Source organism: Podarcis pityusensis (genome assembly GCF_964106645.2).
Source record: "Podarcis pityusensis genome assembly, chromosome: 13".
In the NCBI taxonomy this organism is placed as follows: Eukaryota; Metazoa; Chordata; class Lepidosauria; order Squamata; family Lacertidae; genus Podarcis; species Podarcis pityusensis.
Genome location: NC_138038.1, coordinates 34,717,941 through 34,741,988, shown reverse-complemented (window position 1 = coordinate 34,741,988; position 24,048 = coordinate 34,717,941). Strand labels below are relative to the sequence as shown.

General features: G+C 45.5%; 1 protein-coding gene across 4 annotated transcripts; it reads left to right on the top strand.

Annotated features, from left to right (window-relative positions):
- Window positions 1–24,019, top strand: CD19 (CD19 molecule). Of its 4 annotated transcripts, none has more exons than XM_080976183.1 (17): window positions 1–151; window positions 4,447–4,692; window positions 5,732–5,842; window positions 7,771–8,070; window positions 9,447–9,554; window positions 10,656–10,701; window positions 12,612–12,688; window positions 13,945–14,055; window positions 16,470–16,526; window positions 17,134–17,193; window positions 19,912–19,989; window positions 20,075–20,143; window positions 20,889–20,957; window positions 21,369–21,437; window positions 21,552–21,641; window positions 22,219–22,299; window positions 22,765–24,019. In XM_080976183.1, the coding sequence occupies exons 1-17, from the start codon at window positions 142–144 to the stop codon at window positions 22,845–22,847; spliced, it is 1,665 nt and encodes a 554-aa protein (XP_080832309.1). In that variant the 5' UTR covers window positions 1–141; the 3' UTR covers window positions 22,848–24,019. The 4 variants fall into 4 exon arrangements, with proteins under 4 accessions (XP_080832309.1, XP_080832310.1, XP_080832308.1 ...); XM_080976184.1 differs by lacking the exon at window positions 1–151 and adding an exon at window positions 315–917; XM_080976182.1 differs by lacking the exon at window positions 1–151 and adding an exon at window positions 2,257–3,071 and having other exon boundaries at window positions 19,912–19,974.
- The last annotated feature ends 29 nt before the right edge of the window (window positions 24,020–24,048 follow it).

Genomic DNA, 24,048 nt, shown 5'->3' with positions numbered 1-24,048 from the left:
TGCTTTGTTTCACAGTGGCACCGATGTTACCGCTCAGGACTGCCGTGCCCTATTTTGGCACTTGAGGCGAAACAGGAAGTGCAACCCACTTGCCACCTCCATTGTGCGTTTTTATCTTGTGAACTGCCCTGAGACCTTTGGATGAAGAGTGGTATATAAATCTAATTTTATAAATCTTACACATTCTTATAAGAATTCCAATAATAATAATAATAATAATAATAATAATACATTTTTATTTGTATCCTGCCCTCCCTGGCCAAAGCCGAGCCCAGAGCGGCTAACAACAGGTAAAAATAGCATAGTGTACATAAAACCACACAGTCAATTAATTAAAATACATTCTAGAATCAATTCAGAATCAAATTAATGGGAGCCACCGGGTTAGAGTTCTATGAATGTTACAGAAGGAGAGAGAGCATCAGACTGTGCCCTGGCCAAAGGCCTGGCAGAACAGCACCGTCTTGCAGGCCCTGTGGAAAGATGTCAAGTCCTGCAGTGCCCTAGTCTCTTGTGACAGAGCATTCCACCAGATCAGGGCCACGGCTGCAAAAGCTCTGCTTCTGGTTGAGGCCAATCTAACCTCCCTGTGGCCTGGGATCTCTAAGATGTTTTATTTGAAGTCTGTAGGTCCTCTGTGGGACATACCAGGAGAGGAAGTCCTGTAGATACGAGGGTTCTAGGCCATATAGGGCTTTAAAGGTTAAAACCAGCACCTTAAACTTGATCCTGTATATTTGCTTCTCAATATTCTCTGGCTGGCCTCTGTTATTTTCTCCCACCGATAGAAAACCTACATAAGGACTGTATACGGACTCTTGGATACCCCATAAGGGGGAAAGGAACAGTAAGGAGCAGTTTTTTCTTACAATACACATCGTTCAGCAAAATGTCTTAGGGAGACCCTGGTATGCTATGTAAGCAGCAACATTCTCTTTATCTAGTGTTTATCTAGTTCCAACTCCTGGCGTTAGGGTGGAGGCCCTGCTGCTCTTTTTGATGCCTCTTTTTTTCATCTTGCCACATCCTTCACAAATGTTTTGTTTTGCTTTTTAAAACAAAAGCAGTCCTACAGTGCAGGGCCTTCTGTTGCGCCTCTTGAGGAGAAGGTGGCTCTTTGCCTCTCCCCTCCCTCCTTCTCCTCCTCACCCTCACCCTGCTGGTGCTGCCCATTCTTGGCTTCCCCACCCCCAATAATTTGTTTCGTTTTAACTGTTGCTTTTGCGGCAGCAGAAATAGACTCTCCTCTCCCCCTCCTTCCTGCCTCGCTCGTGAGAAGGGACAAGGAGGACATCCTTCCGTGGAGTGAGGCCTTCTGGGCGAGGTGGAGGAGAAAAGGGCCTGTGACACCGCTGCTTGAAGCTCCAGTTTGTTATAAGAATTTAAGGTCTCAAATATATAAATTAAATGTTTATAAAATTACAAGGCAAACACAAACATAAGTATATAAACCACGTGTCTGAAATAGTACAGGAGAGCAATCCTGGAGCCATTTTGACTCTCCCAAATTGACCTCAAATGTTTCTCTGCAAGGAGGAAGGAAATGGGAAAGCCTCTCTCTTTAGGGTGTATGAATAGGGGGAGGCTGTGACTGGATTCAAGGAATTAAAATATTTACCATCACAAAAGAATGGCCGGGCTGCCCAAGTAAAGCAATCAGAGACTATTGTCAGGTATCCTGGCAGACAGGATTTCTGTTGTAGACTGCCTCCTTCTGTGATACATGTATGATGTTTTTTGGGGTGGTCTTGAGCTATAGGGTGGGCAATTTCAAAACTCTATATAAGGGCTTGTGCACCATTGTTCTGGGACCCTCCTGCCTCCTGCGTGTGGTTGTGAGCACCCTGTTGCAAGAGTTTAATAGCGATCAGGCTTACTAGCTGCTTTGCTTCTCAATATTCTCTGGTTGGCCTCTATTATTTTCTCCTACTGATAGGGAACCCGCTTAAGGATTGTATACGGGCTCTTAGATACCCCTCAGGGGAAAGGAGCAGGTTTTTTCTACATCAGCTTGAAATACGTTACAAATCTAAAGTCTCTGGAAATTTAAACTGTTAGCTTATTTTCAGCAAGACTTTTAGCTGGTTCAGCTGGCAGGCAGGTGGCCCAGCAGCGAGGCAAGTAAAGAGGGTGTCAGTTTTGTTTTGTTTGGGGTTTTTTTTTAACAATTTGCACCCCCTGCTCTTATTCCCTGAGACAATGGTCTCATTCTATCTCATGACTGGCCCTGCGACAGTGTGCAAAACCCACAAATATCCACCATTTCGGAGGTGAAAATAGCGAGGAGCTTGTAGAATCTCAGTTGTCATGGAAAAGACCAGGCCAGGGAGCTCCTGCCAAAAGTTCCCGAAGAGACCACCAACTGCCTGAAGGAACTTTTTTTTTTTATTATTATTATTATTATTATTATTATTATTGCTGGGTGATGTTCAACTAAGTTTTACTCAGTGTACGTCTGGTTACATGATGTAACTTAGTCACGCTCACTAATTTCAGTGGGTCCTCTGAGTGGAACTCGCTTGAATATCACCCGCCGTGATTATTTCTTTCATCGCCACTGCGAGTAATAGTAACAAGTCACCTTTTGTCACCTTCATTTTTGTTTGGTTTCAGCAAGTTACATTGCGAACTGCCTCAGATATCTAGGGGTAGATAAAGTGTAATTATAAATTGTGGAAAGAAAGAAAGAAAGAAAGAAAGAAAGAAAGAAAGAAAGAAGCCTGGCACAAGCGGTCTAATGCTGGAGCTTCTCTTCTTAGTTGCTTCTGTGCTTTACATAGTCTCCCCGCCCTTCCTTTCCTCAGCCCTCAGGGGAGCATGGTGGGAACTTCATGCTCCAGGGACCCCCTTTTCTGCCAAAGCAGCTAGTCATCAAACTACCGCCCCTCTGGGACTGCCTGTTGGGCCTCACTCTGCCTGGCTGCCCAGGGGGATGGATCGGTGTGCAAGTGGGGCTGGCTGCAGGGAGGCGATGGAACCCGCTCTGCGTTATCTGTTTTTGCTGTGGCTCGGTTGGTTGGGAGCAGCCACTGGAGTGCCGGGAGAGCTAACTGATGTTGTCCAGGCCACAGGTGGGTCCTGCAGATGGGAGAGGATGGCGGAAGGCAAGAGACAGAGGTTGATGGGGATGGATTTCAGATATAGCGGTGGGTGGGCAGGCGAGGACCACCAAGGTAGCGGTAACAAAGAGTGCCTCTGAGGATGTGCAGGATGCTGTTTCCTGACCACAGCTGGTAGCATCTGGGAATAGTAAGCAGGCAAGCTTCCAGCTGCTAACTGGAAAGGTCCATGGCACCTGAATTTGCTTGTTTTCATCCTCCTTTCCTTTGCTGTTGCGTCTTCCAAATTGAAAGCCTGTGTCATTTATTTAAATCTGTGCTATGCAGCACCTAGAAAAGCCTTAGGGGATCATTGTCACCATTTGGCAAGGCTTCAGATCAGAGATTCTGCTGTTAAAGCAAGTAATCAGTTGTGTGGAGCTGTGATATTGCTCATGAGGCTAGGAAAGGGAAAGTTGACATGGCTTGACGTTTGCCAGCACTGGCTGCAGAGGCGAGAGGAGAAGGTATTTTTGATCTGGGGAATGTGCCTTCATACTGGGTAACATGCAGAAAACAGCATTTTTAGAAAATCAAAGACTGGAACTGAGGGAAGTCAGGGGCTGGGAGATGGGTCCCTGAAGACCTACCTAGTGCCATGAAAACAGTCTTGGGTACTCAGAGGTCTCTTTATAGACACCTTGGCTTTCAGAGGCGAGGCAGGAAGCAATCAGGGAGAGGGCCTTTTGCGATGTTGGCATTTTGCTCATGAAACACCCAGGCAAGGAAGTCTACCTGGTACCTTCACTGCTGAGTTTTAGGTGGGAGGTTAAGGCCATGCCATTTGCCTGAACTCTGATTCACTTAATGAGCTTGAATGAAAGGTTGGACGATGATGACACAGGTGGGTTTACAGGGCTGGCCAAAAACATTTCATTGCCTCAGTAAATGGCAGTAAATGGTTCCTCTGCCTCCACCACCTCTCTGCCCGAGTCAAGGCCAACCAAGCTTAAAATTCTACAAGCCCCTCTCCCTGCCAGTAAAGATTACAACAAATTAAACAACTAACCGTTTGCTGCTTTTTCATGTCACCCAGAACCAGCTGCCTGAGACAGCCGCCTCACTCTCTCTACTTGGCCCTAAATGCTACTTTACCATCTGTTTCTTTTCCTGTTTAAATGACTGTTTTGCTTGTTGTTTTATTGCTGCTTTAAGATTTTTAAGAATTAATTTTCACTGTCTTAAAAGCTTGCTGCTGCTATGCATGTTTTAACTGGCTGTATATTAAAGGTGGTGGTTGTTTGCTCAAACTGTACGCTTATCACTTTGGAAACATTTTAAGTTGAAAAGTGTGTAAGAAAGGAATAACAAAAAATGAAATGCTTGATGTTTTCCTCCCAAATCCCAGCGACCCAGGTGGTTCTTCTGCCCTGCACTTTTAACCACACACTGGCTTCTGACGATTTGAATCTGACTTGGCTTGGTCCGTCTGGGAAGGAACTCTCGTATGTCCATGTCAAGTATAAACACTCAGAGGCAAATCTGGGTGAAAAGTGGCGTCTGTTCATTTACAGCATCTCCAGGCAAGATGGCATATGGTTTACCTGCAGCTGGAATGGCATCTCAGGAAAGAACCACACACTCACACGGACTGGTGAGTAGGTATGGTGAGGGGAAATTAAACTTGAATTTGCATATTGTCTTTTTGGTGCCTACTGAAGACCTTCCTCTACCAATAAGCCTTTTAAACAGAGATCTTTCCCAGTCTATATCTGAATTGAAATGGTTTTTAGATACAGTGGTATTTTAATTGTTTTATCATGGTTCATTTGCTGCCCTGGGGTGCTTTGGGAGGAAGTTGTGGGATATTAAATCAATCAATCAATCAATCAATCAATCAATTAATAATCAATACTGCTACTAATAATAATGGCGAACCAACCTAACTTGCACTTTCTGAAACAATTCATGAACTGAAACACAACCTTCCTTTGAAATTTACACTTCTCAGAATATCACAATACTTTTCTCTAGCCAAGTATTGAGAAGTGTGCATTAAAATGCATGCATTAGTGAAAACAGCATTAAAATTTGCATTGTGTTTGGGGATATTGCTTTGCAAAAAATGTGCATGTTAAGAGAAATTTGCTGGTGAGGATTTTTTTTAAAAATGTATTTTTTGTGTGATGTGGAAATACGGAGAACTGAACTTAAGACTGGCAGAATAAGAAACTGAGAGAAACCAAAACTGGCAGATTCACTCATCTCTACCAGTGAGCAGTTAAGATGGCGGTAAAAAGCAGAAACCAGACTCTACAGATACTATTATTATTACCATCGCCTCTAAGAACTGCCAGGCCCCCATGGCTGACAAACAGTGCAAAAGTCTGTACCTGCTACAGTTGCTCATTTACTTGGCACAGAACCCCTGAATGCTATGCTGGAGAAACTGGTACAATTGGAGGTTATGTGACACACAACCACGCTACACGGAGGGAGGGGAGCTGCAGACCTCTAGACAAAGTGGTGTTGGGACCTTTAACTGGAAGCAAGATGGGCTTGTTCAGCCGGAATGAGCACAGCATAATGTGGGGGGTGGGGGTGGGGGGTGGGGTAGACAAGAGTGGGCAGGGCAGATTGTCTGGGCTGAGAAACAATGGGCTGGGTTGCTCATCTGGGTCTGTTTACTACAGGTGATGATGATGATGGTGATAAAGACCCTGAGGACATTGAAGAGGAAGTGAAAGACAGCATGAGAGATGCTGGTTCGGGCAGTAACAGCAGCTTTTATCCACCACAAGCCTGTGAGATCACATCCAAGTTGTATTTCTACATTTCACTAGGAAATTGGGCGAGGGGTGGATTACTCCTTCCCCCACCTCATAAAGGCCTGGTGGGCTGTGGCTAAAGTACACCTACATTTGTGGGGAAGGACTTCCGGGACTGTACGTTTTAAGGCTTTTTTTCTGTTTGGTTCCTGGTAGTTTTACTGGGGATTTGGGGTGTGGGTGTGTTTGTGACTGGGCTTTTAATGACAAAATTCTGGGTCCAAGGTCAGTGGGCGTAGGGATGGGAGAACCAATTTGTGGGGTTGCTCCATGGGGAAGGTGGGGCAGAACTGGGGGAACTGACCCAGACACCCTGGGCTTGGGGGTGGGACCCTGCAACTGGCACTGGTGGCCATGGCTAGCAGCCTCACTCCCTGACTGGCCCTTCTGCCTCCTTCACACCTGACTAATCTCTCAACCACCTTCCCTTTTGGAGCAAGGGAGGGAGAAGAGAGACAGAGGAATGGGGGAGGAGGTGGTGAGTACAACACAGCAGGTTGTCTCCACCTAAGTTCTACTCCTCTGAAAATCAATACCACTGAAATCAATAGATCTAAGGTAGTTATTACATATACCTCACCCAACTGACTCATTTGCCCCAGCTACTCTGGGTGCCTTCCAACCTAATAGCAAGACAGGAAAACATCAAACATAAAAAGCTTCCCAATGCAGGGCTGCCTTCAGATGTCTTGGGAAAGTCCTATAGTTGCTTATCTCCTTGACATTTGATGGGAGGGGGTTCCACAGGGCAGGCGCAACTACTGAGGTGGTCCTCTGCCTGGTCCCCTGTAACTTCACTCCTTGTAGTGAGGGAACGGCCAGAAGGCCCTCGGAGCTGGACCTCAGTATACAAATAGCAGACAGGTCTTACAGAGCCTGCTCCATTAAAAGTCCGCGAGTACTTGGTAACTGTCAGGGAACTGCCATCGGCTCAGAGGCGAGAGATAGAGGGGCAGGTGTGCTACAGGGAGCCTCCAAAATTCTTGTAAAGCAGTTCCTCTTCCAGCGAGGAGGGAAGCCCCACCTCCAGTTGGAAAGAGGTGCAAGGACCAGAGGATGCTAGTAAGAGCCTTAACACCGCGCCTGAGCAAGGAGGGAGGTGACGAAACTTTTATGTTGGGGGAGGTACAAAAACAGACCACTCCCGGATTCTGCTAGCGATTGAGCCAGACATGAACTTGTGATGCTCTTCACTGTAAATAGTTTGCACCAAAATAAAGCCTGTAAAAGACAGGTCGGAATCCTGCCTGGTTACTCTCGAGCAACCGCAACAGCATCTGACAGTAACCCTTCAAATTAAGGGCAAAAAGCTGGTGGGCGGGGTGTGACAGGGAGGAAAGTTTTTGCCTGGCACCTTTCAATGGGTCAATATTAACTTCAGTGAGAGTGGATAGGAAGCAGTTAGTGTGTAGCTTGCTCTGTCAGTCCCTTCTCAGCTCTGGAGCAAGGAAGGCCCCAAGGCTCACCATGTAGTTCCACATCCTGTTGGAATTTGGGAGTCCCCACCCCGCTCAAAGACTCAGATGGTTTTCTTCCTCTCTGACAGCAGTGGCACCCAGGGCCTTGCATTCCTTCGATTGGTTCTTACAAGCCTAATAGCAGACGTTCTGCTGTGTGGCTCTCTCCTGAAGTTTCACAAACTGGTATTGGGTAATGCCGGATGCTTTTCAGCTGAAGGATTTTGCAAAACCCAAGATGATGGCATCTGGGCAGACATATTCAGTTTACATATTGCTTCCTTAAAAATGTATCGCTAAGGCTTACCCCTCTGCATCATTTTTTTTTTTTTTAGCCAGAATTTTAAAATCATTTTTGAAATTTTGGAAAACATCAGCCGTTAAAAAATATTTAAAAATTGCAGAAAACTGTGTTTCAGCTCAACTTCTCACTACCCTCTTCTGTAGGGCGCCAGGCCGACTCCCCACATCCTGCAGATGGTATGGAATCTTTTCCCTGTGATGCCCCAATACCCAGGAACTGGACCAATGGGACTCTCCTCTGGATTCAGCACGATTCAATGGGCAAAAAGACTGTGCTGGTGACTGTGTCGCTGTGGCGCTCTGTCACTAACCACTTGCTGTTGATGAGGACCAACGACATCATTCTGATGCTGCCATCGGTGACATCCACAGATGCTGGGAACTACACCTGTCAGTGGAAGGATCAGGCCCACCATTTTCAGCTGGAGGTGGCAGCAAAGCCAGGTGGGCGAAGGCGAACAGGGGTACAAGTTTGTATGCATTTGAAATGTGGATCGTCTTTGCAAAGTCCAAATCTCCAGTTTCAGATCCGAAATGTTTCCAAATTTTAATTTTTTCCAGTGCAATGTTGATGATGTTTTTAAAAATAAACACCACTATGGAATATTTACTTTGAAATATGGGGGCGGCGGGATCTATATACATACACACACACATACATAAACAAATAGGAAGCCTCGAAGGGCTCGCCCACACTTCCCTTTTGTCCCATGAGTTCTTCAGTTTGTTCCGTGATTTCCAGGCATGGGTCCGAGAGGTTTTTCTTTTGTCCCACCACTACCCCCAGGAAAACTCTGTTTACTGCTGAATGTCAATCAAATGTCAATCTGCAGAAAACCCAATTGATGTTTGTTCTGATTCAGCAGTAAACAGTGAGTTTTCCTGGGGGAAGTGGCAGGACAAAAGAAAAACCTCTCGGACCCATGCCTGGAAATCATGGGACAAACCCAAGTGTGGATGAGCCCCAAGTTCTACAGTGGGAAAAGTTCTGCAACCAAAATAAATAATAATTCCATATTTGCACACTTAAGGTAAAGGTAAAGGGACCCCTGACCATTAGGTCCAGTCGTGACCGACTCTGGGGTTGCGGTGCTCATCTCGCTTTATTGGCCAAGGGAGCCGGCGTACAGCTTCCGGGTCATGTGGCCAGCATGACTAAGCCGCTTCTGGCGAACCAGGGAAGCGCACGGAAACACCGTTTACCTTCCCGCCCGAGTGGTACCTATTTATCTACTTGCACTTTGACGTGCTTTTGAACTGCTAGGTTGGCAGGAGCAGGGACCGAACAACAGGAGCTCACCCCATTGCGGGGATTCGAACCGCTGACCTTCTGATCGGCAAGTCCTAGGCTCTGTGGTTTAACCCACAGCGCCACCCACATCCCTTATTTGCACACTTACTAGTTTACAAACCCTTCTTCCCTCTGGTGTGCACAGCAATGTGCCGTTGCGACTTGAAACATAGTGGTGGGACAGGGGGAATGGCATTGCTGCGTTGTAGTCATTGATGCTTCCTGCAACACATGTATGTATTACCTAATAACAGAGTAAGCCTGCTTCATGCTTCAGAAATACTGTATTTCCTTGAATGTAATGCACACCTTTTTTGGACAGATTATGTCATGAAAATTAGGGTGCACATTAGATTTGATGGTGCATTAGATTCACGGTATTGGTTCTATCCATCTACAGATTTAAACTGGCAGTTGAATCAATTGAAACTTGTAGGATGAATAGCTAAAATTGAGTTGCAGCCATAATAAAGACATGCATATAAATAGAGATTCCAGTTAATTGTTTTCTTTCTTCTTCCCCCACAAGCTGCTTGGCTACAATTAGGAGCCCAACACTGGATAATCTGGACTGCGACCTTGGTACATATGATTGCCTGCCTTGGTTGCCTTTTCTGTTTCCTGTGGCTCCGGCGAGGTAAGTACAGGAACAAAGGCAAGATCAAGCACAGAAGTGGGTAGCCAAATTCTTCTGGCAACTCATCTTCCTGGTCTTGTAGCTTAACAGTAATTCTTCCGATGTAAATACATATTCTGCCCTTTTAAGCAGCATGTTAACCCAACAATAACTTCATGCTGAGAGGGTTTGCCCTGGAAAGGGGCTGAGGAACTAAATGTGGAATGGTTGCTGTGGCAGGTGTCATTACAATGAGCAACTTGTAAAAGGATTGTGTGGTGGCGGATTGTGATATACGACTCTTGTGTGATTGTTAATATTTTGTTGATCTGAAATGAAATTTGAATTGTCTTTTTTTAAAAACAACAACAACAACATAATAGAGCAAGAATGGGGAGCCTGCCCCCATGTCTCCAAACCTCCCTTGTCTGTCCAGCCTCTTCCTAACAGCAACACACATCCCCTCCTTTCTCTAGGCCCTATTGAGTTTCCTCTAGTTTTTTTTGGCCCCTGAAAATGATTCTTGTGCTCCCCAGATTTATTGTTTTAAAATAAATAAACTATTGAGCACTCTTACATGTCCCTCACTGTATTCTCCCAATTCTGTTTGTTTGTTTGTTTGTTTAAAAAATGTTTTTACTGACTTATCCCATAAACCCATTACTGTGATGCCAAAGGTTTTTTTGTGGCTCCCCTCCCTGATTAAAACAACAACTTCTTCTTCTTCTTCTTCTTCTTCTTCTTCTTCTTCTTCTTCACCTGAATTTAGTGATTAATAATACAGTGATTTAAAACACTGTAGAATTATGTGACAGGAAAGTGTTTTGCAAGACAGCATTGAGAAAGGGCGCTAACCATAGGTTAACACAGTCCTCAAGCCAAAAAAAGTTAGGCACCTCTGGTACAACACTTACACTGTTTATTAGCAGCCTAAAACTAGTAGCTCCTTTTGAATAATATTTGCAAACAGCAGTTCAGCTACAGTAAAATAAGAGCTCTCCTGTGACAACCCAGGTATTTAGCCTATCTGATGTTATTAATGTAGACCAATATGTCACAGTGGCTGCACGGGAAAGGATTTTTTTTATTTAATGTGTTCCCCTTCTATCCTTCTCATTTCAGCCATTCGTGTTCGTAGGCAGATGAAGCTGAAGGGTCCTGTCCGGAGGTAAGTAGTGGTGTAGGGAAGAGTGCAAGAGCATTAGTAGGCAGACCATGGGTAATAAATAACCTGTGGAGGGAGAATCTGGGAGGGTGGTCTCTCTCCCCACAAGACAGCACTGGAGAAGAGGGGATCTCTGGATAACCCCTCTGGAACCAGAGGTGGGATGTGGGGTATGGGAAGAATAAATGAGGGCCGGATTAAGACCTTTAGAGGCCCCGAACCCTGAAAAAATTATGGTGCTCCCCTGTGTTATTCAAAATGAAAGCAAATACTAAACCATAAAATAAAAAATTAAAACAAAACATACATTGCAACACATGGCAGGATCTGATTTCATCGCATCATTTCCATCTACTTTAGAAGGGTGCCCCCTGGTTTAGGTTGGGATAAGTCATAAAAAGAGAACAGGGAAACAGGGAAAGAGTATGTAAGTGGAGTGTAAGGAAGTCTAACAAAGTTCTGTTTTCTCGCATAAGGACTACTTCAATGTTTTATTGAAATATAAAATGTCAATTTCTATTTAAAAAAAACCAAAAAACACCAAATTTCTTTTGTGTGTGTGTCCCTGCTTTGCTGGTATCCTAAATGCATGGCTAGGCTACTAAGGTTACCATATTTTTATGTAAGGTTACCAGATTTTTTTCAATGAATCTGGGGACACTTTTCAACTTCAATGGATTTTCTATGGGGACTGATTTGTAAATCCAGGGGAAACGGGGACGTCTGGTAACCTTAGCCTAGGGCTTATCCACACTTGCATTTACTCATCTCTTTCTAGGCATGATCTGTGATTTAAAGCTCCTTGTTCGAGCGCCCTTTTTGTTGTTGTTGTTGCTCTGGAGCAAATGGATGTTTGCTCCGAGTTTCAAAGAGCGGGGTTTTGTAGGGAAAATGCGGGGCAAAAACAAACAAAGACACAAAATGCCCAAACACAGAGCGTTAAAGCGCAGAGTTCTGCCTGGAAAGAGTGGAGTAAAAAGATAAGTGTGAAGAAGTCCTTAGTCTGCCTATTGGGTAATCTGGTACTGGACTAAGCATCTCTGAGAAGCTGGGATGAGAGGTGGCAAATTATGTCTGAGGGTAATGGGCATTTGAAACCTTGGGTGCATCTCTTGCACTGGCTGTGGTGCCACCTACTTGCAGATATATTTTTATTCTGGGCCTTTTCCTTACCCATCAACAGACTTTCCAAGGTCCAGTAGTTCCGTCTGGTAATTGTAGGCTCCAGACTTAATATGTTGTGTTTGTTTTGGGGGTGGCTTTGGAAGGTTGATGTTTATTACAGTGGTACCTCAGGTTAAGAACTTAATTCGTTCTGGAGGTCCATTCTTAACCTGAAACTATTCTTAACCTGAGGTACCACTTCAGCTAATGGGGCCTCCCGCTGCACGATTTCTATTCTCCTCCTAAAGCAAAGTTCTTAACCTGAGGTACTATTTCTGGGTTAGCGGAGTCTGTAACCTGAAGCGTCTGAAACCCGAGGTACTATACTTCACTTGCTTCAGCGTGTGAAAGCCAGCTGTGCTGCATTTGGGGACCCTTTTGCTCATTCTGCTATGTGGGGGCTCTGGACATTTGCCCTGAGCCCTGCCCAGATGGTACCACTGCCATGTCCAGCCATTTTTGCCACCAGATGTTCCTCTGGGCTCTCCATGGGATGATCAGACTTCCATGGGGATCTCAGCTGCATTCCTAGCACATTGATGGTGGTACCCAACAATCTTTTCCAAGTGAAGTTCGCAGAATCTGGCACGAAGCCTGTGTTGTCGGTTTATCTATTTACTGCTGTTCGTGGTTTTTTAAAAATAATATATATATATCCTGCCTTTGGGCCTAATAAGGATTTTCGAGGCAACATGCATTGAATTCATAGTTTGGTGTCGTTCATTATTTTACTGTTCTGTGGTTTCTAGAAGGTATTTCTGTGCCAAGAGGAACAGGCCACGTGCTTCCAATGGGGTTCTGGTGGGACCCGCAGCAAATGAAGATGGTGAGTTAATGAGTTAATGACTTACTACCCTAACCCCGCCCCCTTCATTCCTTGAGCTTCTGGGCAGGAATCTGTCTTCTTGTGAGGGAAAGTAGAAGTGGCACCAGAACAACATTATTTGACTTTTTTAAAAAAATAATAATTGTTTATTTATTTTTCCAATACAACATTATAAAAATCCATATATATCTCCATATACAGAGATTTCTCCGAATCTCATGACTTCCACCACCCCCCAGAGCTCCATTTTAAACATTTAAAACTGCATCTTCTTCCAAACTCTTAACTCTTATATCAATCCATATTGTCCATGGTAATGGTTACACTACAAGTGAAATAAAAATCCTGCCAGTGTTTCCATCTGCTTAAAGTGGTCTCTTAGATAACTTATAATCCCCCCCCCCCCCCCGTTCTTTTGTAAAAATTTTGTCCTCTTGGTTCCTGAGTTTTCCAGTCAGCTTTGCCATTTCGGCAAAGTGCAACAGCTTGGTTTGCCAATCCTCTCTGGTAGGGACCTTGTCTTCTTTCCATCTCTGGGCTAGGAGCATCTGAGCGGCTGTTGTTCCGTACATAAAAAGTCTTTTCTGGTCCTTTGGGGTGTCTTTGACTTATTTATTAATTAACTATTGCTACTACTGTTGAAGGGACGTGGGTGGCGCTGTGGGTTAAAACACAGAGCCTAGGACTTGCCGATCAGAAGGTCGGCGGTTCGAATCCCCGCAACGGGGTGAGCTCCCGTTGTTTGGTCCCTGCTCCTGCCCACCTAGCAGTTCGAAAGCACATCAAAATGCAAGTAGATAAATAGGTACCGCTCTGGCGGGAAGGTAAATGGCGTTTCCGTGTGCTGCTGTGGTTCGTCAGAAGCGGCTTAGTCATGCTGGCCACATGACCCGGAAGCTGTACGCCGGCTCCCTCGGCCAATAAAGCGAGATGAGCGCCGCAACCCCAGAGTCGGTCACAACTGGACCTAATGGTCAGGGGCCCCTTTACCTTACTACTGTTGAAAGACCTGGTTTACCCAGAGATGGCCAGGTATAGCAATTGAGAAACTGGTGGTACCCTAAACTAACAGTTTTATAATGGCCAAAAACTTTTGTTCACAAGAGTCTGCTTCAATTGAGATTGATGTGCATTGTGTTAGTCTTGGGAGGCAGCAGGCTTTACATGGCTACCTCTGTAAGTTGTCACCTAGGTGGATGGGTGGATGGGAATTGTATCTAGATGGAGCATGTGTTTTTACCCTCACCCTCCCACAGTCTGTGAGCGGGTGGATCCCTACGAGAATGTGTTGCCAGACGGGGGTCCAAGGCGTAGCTGTCAGCTGCTTCAGAAAGGAAAGATCCTACCCAATACCACCAACATGGAAGGTATGTTTGGGGCGGGGGAAGAGGTGGAAGGTTGTTTGTAGTTAGAGGAGAAACAGAATTATGAAGGAGGAGTGAACATTTGCATAAAGTGCATAGATCATGGAATGGCTATTAGGGGATGGGGAAATCATTTAGTTCCGTTCATAGCTGCATGAGAATCTACCTAACCTGCACTCTCTGAAACAACACATAAACCAGAATGCAGTATATGAGGTTTGAAATATGCATTTCTCTAAATTTTGTGGTAAAGTCTCCAACTAAACAAATGTGTGCAAAATATGTGTATTAGAGGAAAGAAGACATCAAGATGCCTTCTATATCTGTGAAAAATGTGTATATTAGGAAAAATGCACACTAAATTACTAATGAATTTACAGGAGGGCTTTTAAAAAGGAAATTCACAAACGGATGCAGAAGTGCAGCAAAATGAGCCTAAGACTGGAAAAAAGGGAAAACAAAATCAACAGATTTGTTCATTCCTGGTGGTGATACTGAATAACATCACAGGGCAAATCTAAAAGTGTTGTTTACAATCGGAATTTATTTCCCCCTTGATTAAAGAATGTACTTTTGTGACTGTACTAAATTGCCCTTCACCAACTTAGTGAATATTTAGACTACATGCTCTCATCAACCCTCTAGGGTGATCTAAAGGCACAAAAATGCATTCTTTAATCAAGTGGGGAATGGTTATGTTTTGATTTGCATAATGTTTCAGAAAGTGCAGGCTTGATAGATTTGGGTGTAAATGCATAGTGAATCAAATTTCTCCTAATTGTGAGTCGAAGTCAGAACACAGGAGACAGAATACACTGAAGCCTGATACGGGTTTTCTTCAGTTACGCATAAAGTAGGGATGGGAGATCAGGGGGTGGGGTCTTATTTAAAGCAGAAAATGTTTGTGCATGCAGGGGATTCTCATGGGGCCAAAATGACAAGAGGGGAGGGTTCAGTACCTCCCACCCACATACCCCATTCGTGCTTCAAATCCCACATCAGTGCTTGACATCTGATTGGAGCAAATGTATTTTTTTAAGAAACGGGCCTGCCACCATCATGCATAATTTGGTACACTGGGTTCAGGGCGTGAAGCTAGTGTCACTAAGGTCACTGCAAGGAGTTCAAGCATAGCAGGAGCAAAACAAATGGAGGTGTTTTCAGACAGGAGGCTTAAACAGAAATGGCTCCAAGCATGAGGCCATCTGAGGTGGAAGATTTGGGTGCCATTAAATAGGGCAGAATGGTGCAGGCAGATGTGGTCCGCAGAGCATCGTATACTCAAATCTTCTCATGAGCCCCTTTGAAATGAACATTGTCATTCACTTGTTAGATGTGTTCTGGAGGTTTTTGAACATTTACATGCAAATTTCCTGTAACTGCGAGGGAAAAGTACAGCCATAGTTACCGCAAGTGTGGACAAAAACCACCTGTGGGAGGCCTTCTCAAAATGCAGAAGTTTTAGCACAGGAAACACATAGAACTGTTTGAAGAGAAAGGAAAAGGACCCACTTCCTCCTCATTTAAGATGAAGATTGCCATGGCGAGCATCTTGCCTCTGCCTGTAGTGTGCAAGGGGCAGGACAGAGAGGCTTTGCACATACACAATACACAGTTTGGGAAAAGAGCCAGCCCACAGCAGCACCAAGCTGAGCTCTTGGTGGCAGGGGTGGCAGTGTGCACAGCAAGCTCTACATGCTGCCCCAAAGTGGGGCACAATGCATGGCTGCACAACTGGCCCCAGCAGCTTGAGGCTCTTTCACAGCATCCCACAGCTGTGATGCTGTGTTGCTCACTTTCACATTCAGAGCACAGTTTTGCAAGGGGGTGGTTGTGGGTGGAAGAGGGAAGGAACTTTGGTCCATTTCACAGAAATAGCAGATGATGCAGTAACCTTCCTCCTGGACTGTTCTGCTTCATACAATCTCATGGTTGAATGAATGCCCGTCAGGGAGGAAAACCCTGCACACATATAATTAGCACAGCGGGGGGGAAGCTAATGCTAGAGCTCTTCTCCCTGTCAGGCTAGTTGTCTATGTGCAGGGATGTTGTCCCCCCACTCCCACTTAATCAGATTTAATAATGCAATCCCCCACTTGCAATTTGAAGTGGCACACTTGAGGAACAGGTTTTTACCACCTCATCCAAGCCTTTGTCTTACCATGCTGGCGAAGCAGCACCCAACAGTATTGAAACCTACCCATCACCCAGTGTCATCAGTTAATTGGCAGGTGGCCATTATTTGGAAGAAATAGTTTTGCAGGCTGAGACTGGCCTGCAGACTGGAGATTACTTGCCTGTCCTAAACATTTATGGAGTCAACTAGAAGAGTGCAGTGATTTCAGACCAGTAAGATGAGTAGAGTAATATCGGTTTTTATGTACATCTCTCTCTCTCTCCCTCCTCTCACTCACCAGATGAAGATGAAGAAGAATATGAACATCCAGACAGTGAAATAGAGCTCAAGTCAGATGGTAAGTGGTGTGGGGGCATTGGGATGAACTTGTGTGACTGCCATGCATTGCAGTCAACTGGGTGCCCAACAAACCCTTTGCTGATTAACTCAGATGGGCTGAATAAATATGGCAGAGGCTACAGGTGGCTTACTTACTATGTGCCTGGTAGGAAACAGCATGTTGCTTGAGAGGGACAGCATAAGAGGATGGAAAAAGCATAGGGGCTGCTACAGATCCACATCCTTCCGCACTTGCTGTGACACACACAGGGAGAGTGCAGGTTGTAGGCATGGGTATGGAACTCAGAAACAGCATAGACCCCTGAACCTGTTTGTGACACCCACTTAGCTATAACAGGTCCCCCATATGCTGCACTGTATTGGGGAACTTGGTCCAGTTAGAGCGTATGATGCACAACCCAAAGAAGCAGGGGAGTCACAGTCACCGAGTGACTGATGGTTGCTGGGTGCTGTGTGACTGGAAGCAAAGTGGGCTGGTGGAGTGGGAGAAAGCACAGCATAAAATTTGGGAGAACAGAATATAAATTGGGGTATGGAAGAGAACAGGGCACCGTAGGCAGAGAGAATGGGTGGGCCTAGTCATCCAAAAATTTTTTTTGCTTCAGATGATGACAACTACGAGAACACCCAGGAAGAAGTGAAACAGGGAGAGGCGGCTTTGAACGGTAAACAATCCTTTCCTTACTTTCGACTCATCAGTCTCCCACATTTTATGAGTAAATGGAGATAACCGAAACCTTTCAGCATCTCAGGGAGGTGACTCTCTGTACAGCTGCCCAAGCATGCTGGCCTTTGTTAGAGCAGGCGGCGGAGACTGTAGTGATTTGTAGAGTTGCTTCATAATGTAATGGAGTTTTATTGAGAATTAGGAGGTGTGTGTGTGTGTGTGTGTGTGAAATGCCCAGTGAGGAAGACCTGGAACAAATGAATCCTGGATTCAGAGGAGGAAAAGCAGACCGATCACAGGAGCACTACCTTGGGAGTCCTTTCTCAGTGCAGAGAGGAAACCATATCTCCCTGAATGGGCAGCTCATTCTGGACTGTAACAGGCAGAAGGAGGGTCATGGCCGGGCGGAAAGGGGGTTGATTTGGGAAAGGCCCAGATTAAGAGGTCTGGTGGGCTGCAGTGGCAGAGGAAGAGGGGTGGGGGGTGCGGGACGCCCCGGGTGTCATCACTGAGGGGGGTTTTTTTGACAAAAATATTATGGTAGTTAATAATAATAATAGTAAGGCTCATGAAAACTTTTTAGTTCAGTTCAGCAAAATACAGCTGGCACCGGGCTCCGCACCGCGGGGCCAGCACTTACCATGGGGCCTGCAGCGTGCCCGAGCCACACATCTCTCTTGGGAGTGACGTAGTAGCTTGGGTGTCTGCAGGCTCCACGCTGCCTAAAATGGCAGCGTGGAGCTTGTGTCTGCCCTCTTCCTCTCCCTCCGCCACCCTACAGCTGAGGAAGAGGCTGTGGAGAGGCCCTGCCTCCGTGGGCTGCTCGCCCCCCCCCCATGCTGGCTGCAGGCTGCACGGGCCAGACCTGGCACCCGAGCAGCCAGCTACACCGCTGGTGGGCCGGATTAGTTGGAGGTCTGGTCCCCATATCTGATCTAGTTTTAATAATTATCGATACTAATAATGATTTATTATTTATACCTCACCCATCTGACTGGGTTTCCTAGGACTTTGAGTTGGGGGCTGTGTGGTGGTGACTGTGTGAGGTCAAATTTTCCTTCTGTATAAAGATGTGGAAGAGGCTAGAATGGGTGGGCTACTGTGCATTTCCACAGTTCAGGAGAAATATCTCTCTCTAATATATCTCTCGAGCAATTGCATCCAGCCCCCCCCCCATCCCAATACAATGGTTCCAAATAGATAATTCTCACTTTAAAGATACTGAGCGTTGGTGAGATGAGTCTACTAACAGTATGTGAACCACAGCAACCCCGTAGGCCTTGTTTCGTAAACTGCCCTATAATAAATCAGACCATCAGCCTACCTCAGCCTTTGCCATAACACAGAGGCAGAGCATTCGCTTCCCAAGCAGAAGGCCCTGGGTTCAATCTCCAGGCAAGGCTGGGTGAGACCCCCTGCATGAAACACTGCCAATCAGTGTAGATAATACTGAACTAGATGGACCAATGGTCTGACTCAATGTAAGGCAGGTTCCTATGTTCTTGTTCCAGCTTAGTGCCCTGCAGATGGTTAGGACTTCACCTTCCCTCAGTTGGCCAGTGATGGGGGATGTAGTCTAAAACACCTGAAGGTCGACAGGTTGACAAAAGCTGGTGTATCCCTGGACACTGCAGTGCGACAGTGCAACGGCACTTTCCCCCCTGGCGCCATTGGGCCCGCCCTCACTTAAATATAGTGCACCCACCTCACAGAACACCAATTCCACGAATTCCCACAAACTACCCCAGATTATCTTGTGGGGGACTTGTGTGAGGGGGAAATTTGGAGTCTCAGGCAGGATTTGATCAAATAAACAAAGATTTTATTTAACAAAGGAAGTTTATGGCACAAGTGGATAAAACATAGGATACTTCAGATTATAATGTTACTTCACTTCAGTGCTTTCTCAGTTGTTGCACAGCTGTTGCCGCTTAATACTTTGGTTCTTAAACAAGGTGGTACTTCCTGTCAATTACACACCCCTTAGACAACCCTACTCCTGAAGTACTCCAAGTAACAGACTCAAGGGATCACCACACCCCTCTTAACAGGTTTGGGAGTCTTCTCTTTTCGTAGAAGAATCTCTCCCCTCCTGACTGGAATGAGACCTAAGTAGACTGTATCTTTCCAGCTTCTACTTCTCCTGGCTTACCCTCAGTCTCCCAGTTAATTCCTGGCCTGTTACTCTTACAGGACACCACACACTGTCCTTCACCCTAAGATCAGAGACTACTTTCTCTAGCTTGTGATATATTCCTCAGAGTGGATGTTTCTATCCAGAACCAACTCTCTCTCCTCTCACTCCCTATCTCCCTCCCTCCCCCCCAACCTATTCTCCCAACCTACAAACTGTCTCTCAAAATCTTCTCCTTTTCAACTCCCCCTCCTAGAACCCCGGCCAACCATAAACTGCCATTCGTTAACCATGTGCTAGCAGGGAAAAGGAAAAAGAAAACACTTGGTGAACCAACCTACCCAGCAAAAATAAACTTTTCCATCACATGCAGCAGCTAGCAGAAGCTCCCCAGGCTCTCAAGAAGAGGTTCTTCCTAGACATGTTGCTGTCTTGGGAGTCTCTTTAAAGTGAAGGTTTCAGCAAGTGAACCTGGGGGTTTCTGCATGCGACACATGTGTGCTGTCCGCCACTGAGCTATGGTTCTCCTTTCCCCACGTTCCAGACTTCATTAAACAACAGCTGCTGTTCTTCCATCTACAGATCTATCGCTTTATGAAAACAGAAAGGACGAGACCAAGTCCGGCTCCCAGAAGTGGGACTCAGGTATTTGGAAGTGCGGTGAGCTATCCGTGTGGGGTGAGGGGTGGATCATGTCAGTCTGTTTACCTGATCTTCTCACCAACGGCTTGCTTGTGACCCACAGCTGACCCATTGTATGCAAACAATACTCAGCACTCCGTGAAGAACCTGGTCCAAGATCCACTTGCTGAAGGTGCGGGATCTGGGTGTGGAAGCAGAGACAGGGGCAGCCAGCTCACAAACACACACGTGTGTGTGTGTGAATGAAAAAGAAGACCAACTGTTTAGAAAATCCAGTATCCTTCATTCAAGACACACTCTTCCTTAAAGGAGGCCGTCTGTACAGTTCCGGAATTATTCAATATGTTGATCAGAACCTGGAAATATTGGGGCTGAAGCTGGAACCTTCCAAATGCAAAGCAGAGTCTCTAATCTGCTGCTGAGTTTTGAACAGCTTTGTTTCTTAATTTCAGAAGTGTAAGGATAAACTGAGCGTGTAACTCAAAATGTGTTGGGGAATAAAGGAGAGTGGAACAACCACACTTCCCTTGTAACTGTGTAATCTGGGAAGTCGGTGCTAACTTGCAGAATTTTGCTGAGAAATGTGGAAGGGCACATGACTGCTGCAGTAGCTTTTCCTCCATTGACTCAGCAGACTGCTTTTGTGGTTGATTACTGCTTGCCATGGCCACCCCTTTTAGCCATCTTCCCTGTAGTAACTGGAATCCAAGTGATACCAGCAAATTGCCATGGGGACACTATGAACCGTCTCCCTTCCCTTCCTTTCTAGCATGGCTGTTGCCCTGAGTAAAAGCTGCCTGGGAGGATTTGGAGAGTTTGCCCCATAAAAATAACACCCTCAGTACATTTGCAACCACAACCCACTGCCATTCAATTCCTCTGGTGACGTTCAGTCTTTCTGTGTTTCCCCCTCACAGATAGTGAAAACTATGAGAACTTGGAAGAAGAGGTTTCTGTTTCCCCTGGTGCAGCCCGACTTATAGCAGGTACTGGATAGGAGCTTGGAGAGGGCAAAGAATCGAGACCCTCTTTCCTGAATCCTCCAAATCATCATCATCATCACCACCACCATCATAAAATAATAATAATAATAATAATAATAATAATAATAATAATAATAATAATAATTTGTATCCTGCCCTCCCTGGCCAAGGCTGGGCTCAGAGCAGCTAACATCATAAAAACAACACAATAAGCATAAAAACAGACATCAATTAATTAAAATACATCTTAATACATTGTTTGGGGACTACATAGCCCCAGTTCAGACAGAGTGTAGCAATTCCAAATGGGGCTTGATCAATGCTGAATACATGGGCACAATGACTGTGTAACAATACTTCTGTAGAGGCAACCTGATATGACACTGGCCTTTGGTATCTCTCTCTGTCCCCCAGACTTACGCAGGCAGCTGGCCCTGGACCCCCATGTAGACAAGCAGGATGGATGCAGTGAGACATCTACAGGTAAACATTAAAAAACAGTTGCTCCTGCTAGTTAAACTCCAGCTCTGTTTAGCTGCCATCCCACTTGGCATAATTTATTCAGTCCCGCTTGTGACATTTCTGCTGCCCCTTCAGGCTCCCAGTCCTATGAAGAGATGAATGGGTCCTTGTGCCCCACTTCAAGCAAGCTTCTCCAGCTTCATTCCAACATAAGCAACGAGGAAGGTGAGTGCCATTTCCAGTAATGCCCCGGAATGCCCCAATAATAATCTCTGGGGCGCTGTGGGAAATTCAAAATGCTGATTCACAGTCACATGCCACCCAACCCTGGCAAGCATCAATGGGACAGAACTCCTGTGAGCAACTTAAGAGGGAAATAGAATCTAGCAATTTGGAAAGAAAAACTCCCAGGATCTCCAGACAGGGTTAGCATCAGGGGTAGGAGAGCTGACGCCCAAGTCTTCCAGCTTTGTTCTTTCATATATTCAATGCTGTTGGTCAGTAGACGTTAGGAACGACCTCTGAGGATTGTTCCTCCAAGCAAAATGGGAGATGCCGTTTTCTAATCCCTATTATACCAGTTGATTAGAGTGGCTGGGCACATGACGGGAAGAAATCCAGCAGGTCAAGTTTTCCTAATCATTCTCCTTATAAATTAGGGAAAGCTACATCTGTTGGGTTTTTTATAGTCAGTCTTTTTAAAAAAATGTTTGGCCAATTATCCTTAGTCCCATAGGCCCCTGTTTAAGGAACTGGAATTCAGGGTCGCTTCATCTCTGACCAGCCCCCCTGCTCCTTGCAGATGCCGATTCCTATGAAAATATGGAGAGCCCCAACAGTGTCAGTTCGCGGAAGGAAGGCAACATGGATTCATGTGGAGAAGGTAGGTGGATGGGAGTACAGGATTGTGCTCTAGGAGAGTTGGGACACTTTCACTAGGCATTGCCCATGCACTTTCAAGCCTGTATTTCCATCCACAGGTCTAGAAGCTTGTATTTATATAAAGGGCGTTTTTTCCCAGCCAGAACTCACTGTAACTCAGTTCCGGCACCTCTCAGGTGGGTGCCATAGCCATTATAAGAGAACAAGGGAGGTGTTCATGGTGAGTTCTGGCACCTCTTTTTCTAGAAAAATAGCATTGTGTGTGTGTGTGTGTGTGCGCGCGTGCGCGTGCGCACATGCGCACACACACACACACACTCTTAAATAGAAGTTGAGACTCTCAAATTGCTGGCTTCAATAATAGCAACTTCCACGTTTGCACAGAATTCATACAAGAAGTCCTGCTCAGATTTAGACCAGGACCCAGGATTTATCTAACCTCTGTTTTCCTTTGTTTCTTTCACAGGCACTGCCTTTGGTCTCCCACGGCAACATCACTCCATACCTTTCGGGGTTGATCTTAGAGGGGGGATGCTGTGTTCAGACTAGAACGAGCCAAGGCGTTGGGGAGGCGGGCTCAGGAGCTTGAACCTTCGGCAATTCCTTTCCTCTCTCAGCCAGGACGCAATGTTTCGACCCAGAAACTGGGACCACAAAAACTATTCTTCTCGTCTTGGCACTACGGATCCTCTGGGAGCAGAGGAGTGAGGGGTGCTTCCAGAATGCTAGAAGAGGGGGTCCGGAGATTGGATTCCTGGGTTTGATCTCCAGGACTAGGAGCAATATCTGAAATGGAAGCAGAAAGACTGAGCTGGAGATATGCAAGCACATTTTTTTAAAGAGTTGAAAGTAAAGAGAGGCCATTTCTAGTGGAAGAAACAAACCTTTCTTTTGTTCCACAATTATTACCTCCAGCCACACTTTGAAACAATACAAAAGCTGATTTTGTGGGTGTTCTAGAGTGGTTAGGCTGATGTGGGTCTGCACACACTCATTTTTAGCCAGATGTAGATATTTCCTCAGAGAATCAAGCTCTGGCGCAATTGGTCCTTCTTTCCAGAAGCCAGTTGTGCAAAGTCCTGACTGTTAGGCCCTTGTGACAATCATGAAGGTACCTCCTTCCTTTCAACCCAACTGGCTGTGCAGAGTGCTGATTGGCTGACCCCTACAATGATTACAAAACCACACTTTCCTACCCTTGTCAAGCTGTCCAATGAATCATCTGTTTGAGACTTGGTGTATTGGTCAGGAATAGTCTAACATTTCAAAATCCTGTAAGCAGTGCCTATCCATATGGCTCCATTTTTTATTATTATTGCACACTATTACAATGGATGTTGCCCCAGAGCAGAAAAAAAAGACACTGCTACCTATATAGGTAGTTCCACCAGAGCAGAAAACAAGACATTGTCACCTATATCTGAATGTAGTCTTCCATGGACAAAAGTGGAACGAGCACATACAATGAGCAACCTCTCTTTCAAACCACCTTCAGCTCTGGGGTGGGGGCACACACAATTGTCTGTTTCTAGCCTTTATTCACCATTGATTTCATTGTGAGTTGATGCATACTTGTATTTTCATATGGGGAAAGGTAGGCATTGTCGGGGGTGGGTACTTTGTGTCTCACACAATGTGTGTGTCTCCCCAGCCTAGCACCTTACTTTGCCATTTCTCCTGCTGCCATATCCTGTAAAATAAAACTGAAATTCTATCATAAACTCCAGTATTGTGGGCTGTCTGTTGCTTC

Coding starts and splice junctions, on each gene's coding strand:
- CD19 (XM_080976181.1), top strand. CDS start 2,738: ATGCTGGAGCTTCTCTTCTTAGTTGCTTCTGTGCTTTACATAGTCTCC. Junction 19,990..20,074: donor CTCAGGTATTTGGAAGTGCG/GTGAGCTATCCG, acceptor TGTGACCCACAG/CTGACCCATTGTATGCAAAC. Junction 20,144..20,888: donor CCAAGATCCACTTGCTGAAG/GTGCGGGATCTG, acceptor TCCCCCTCACAG/ATAGTGAAAACTATGAGAAC.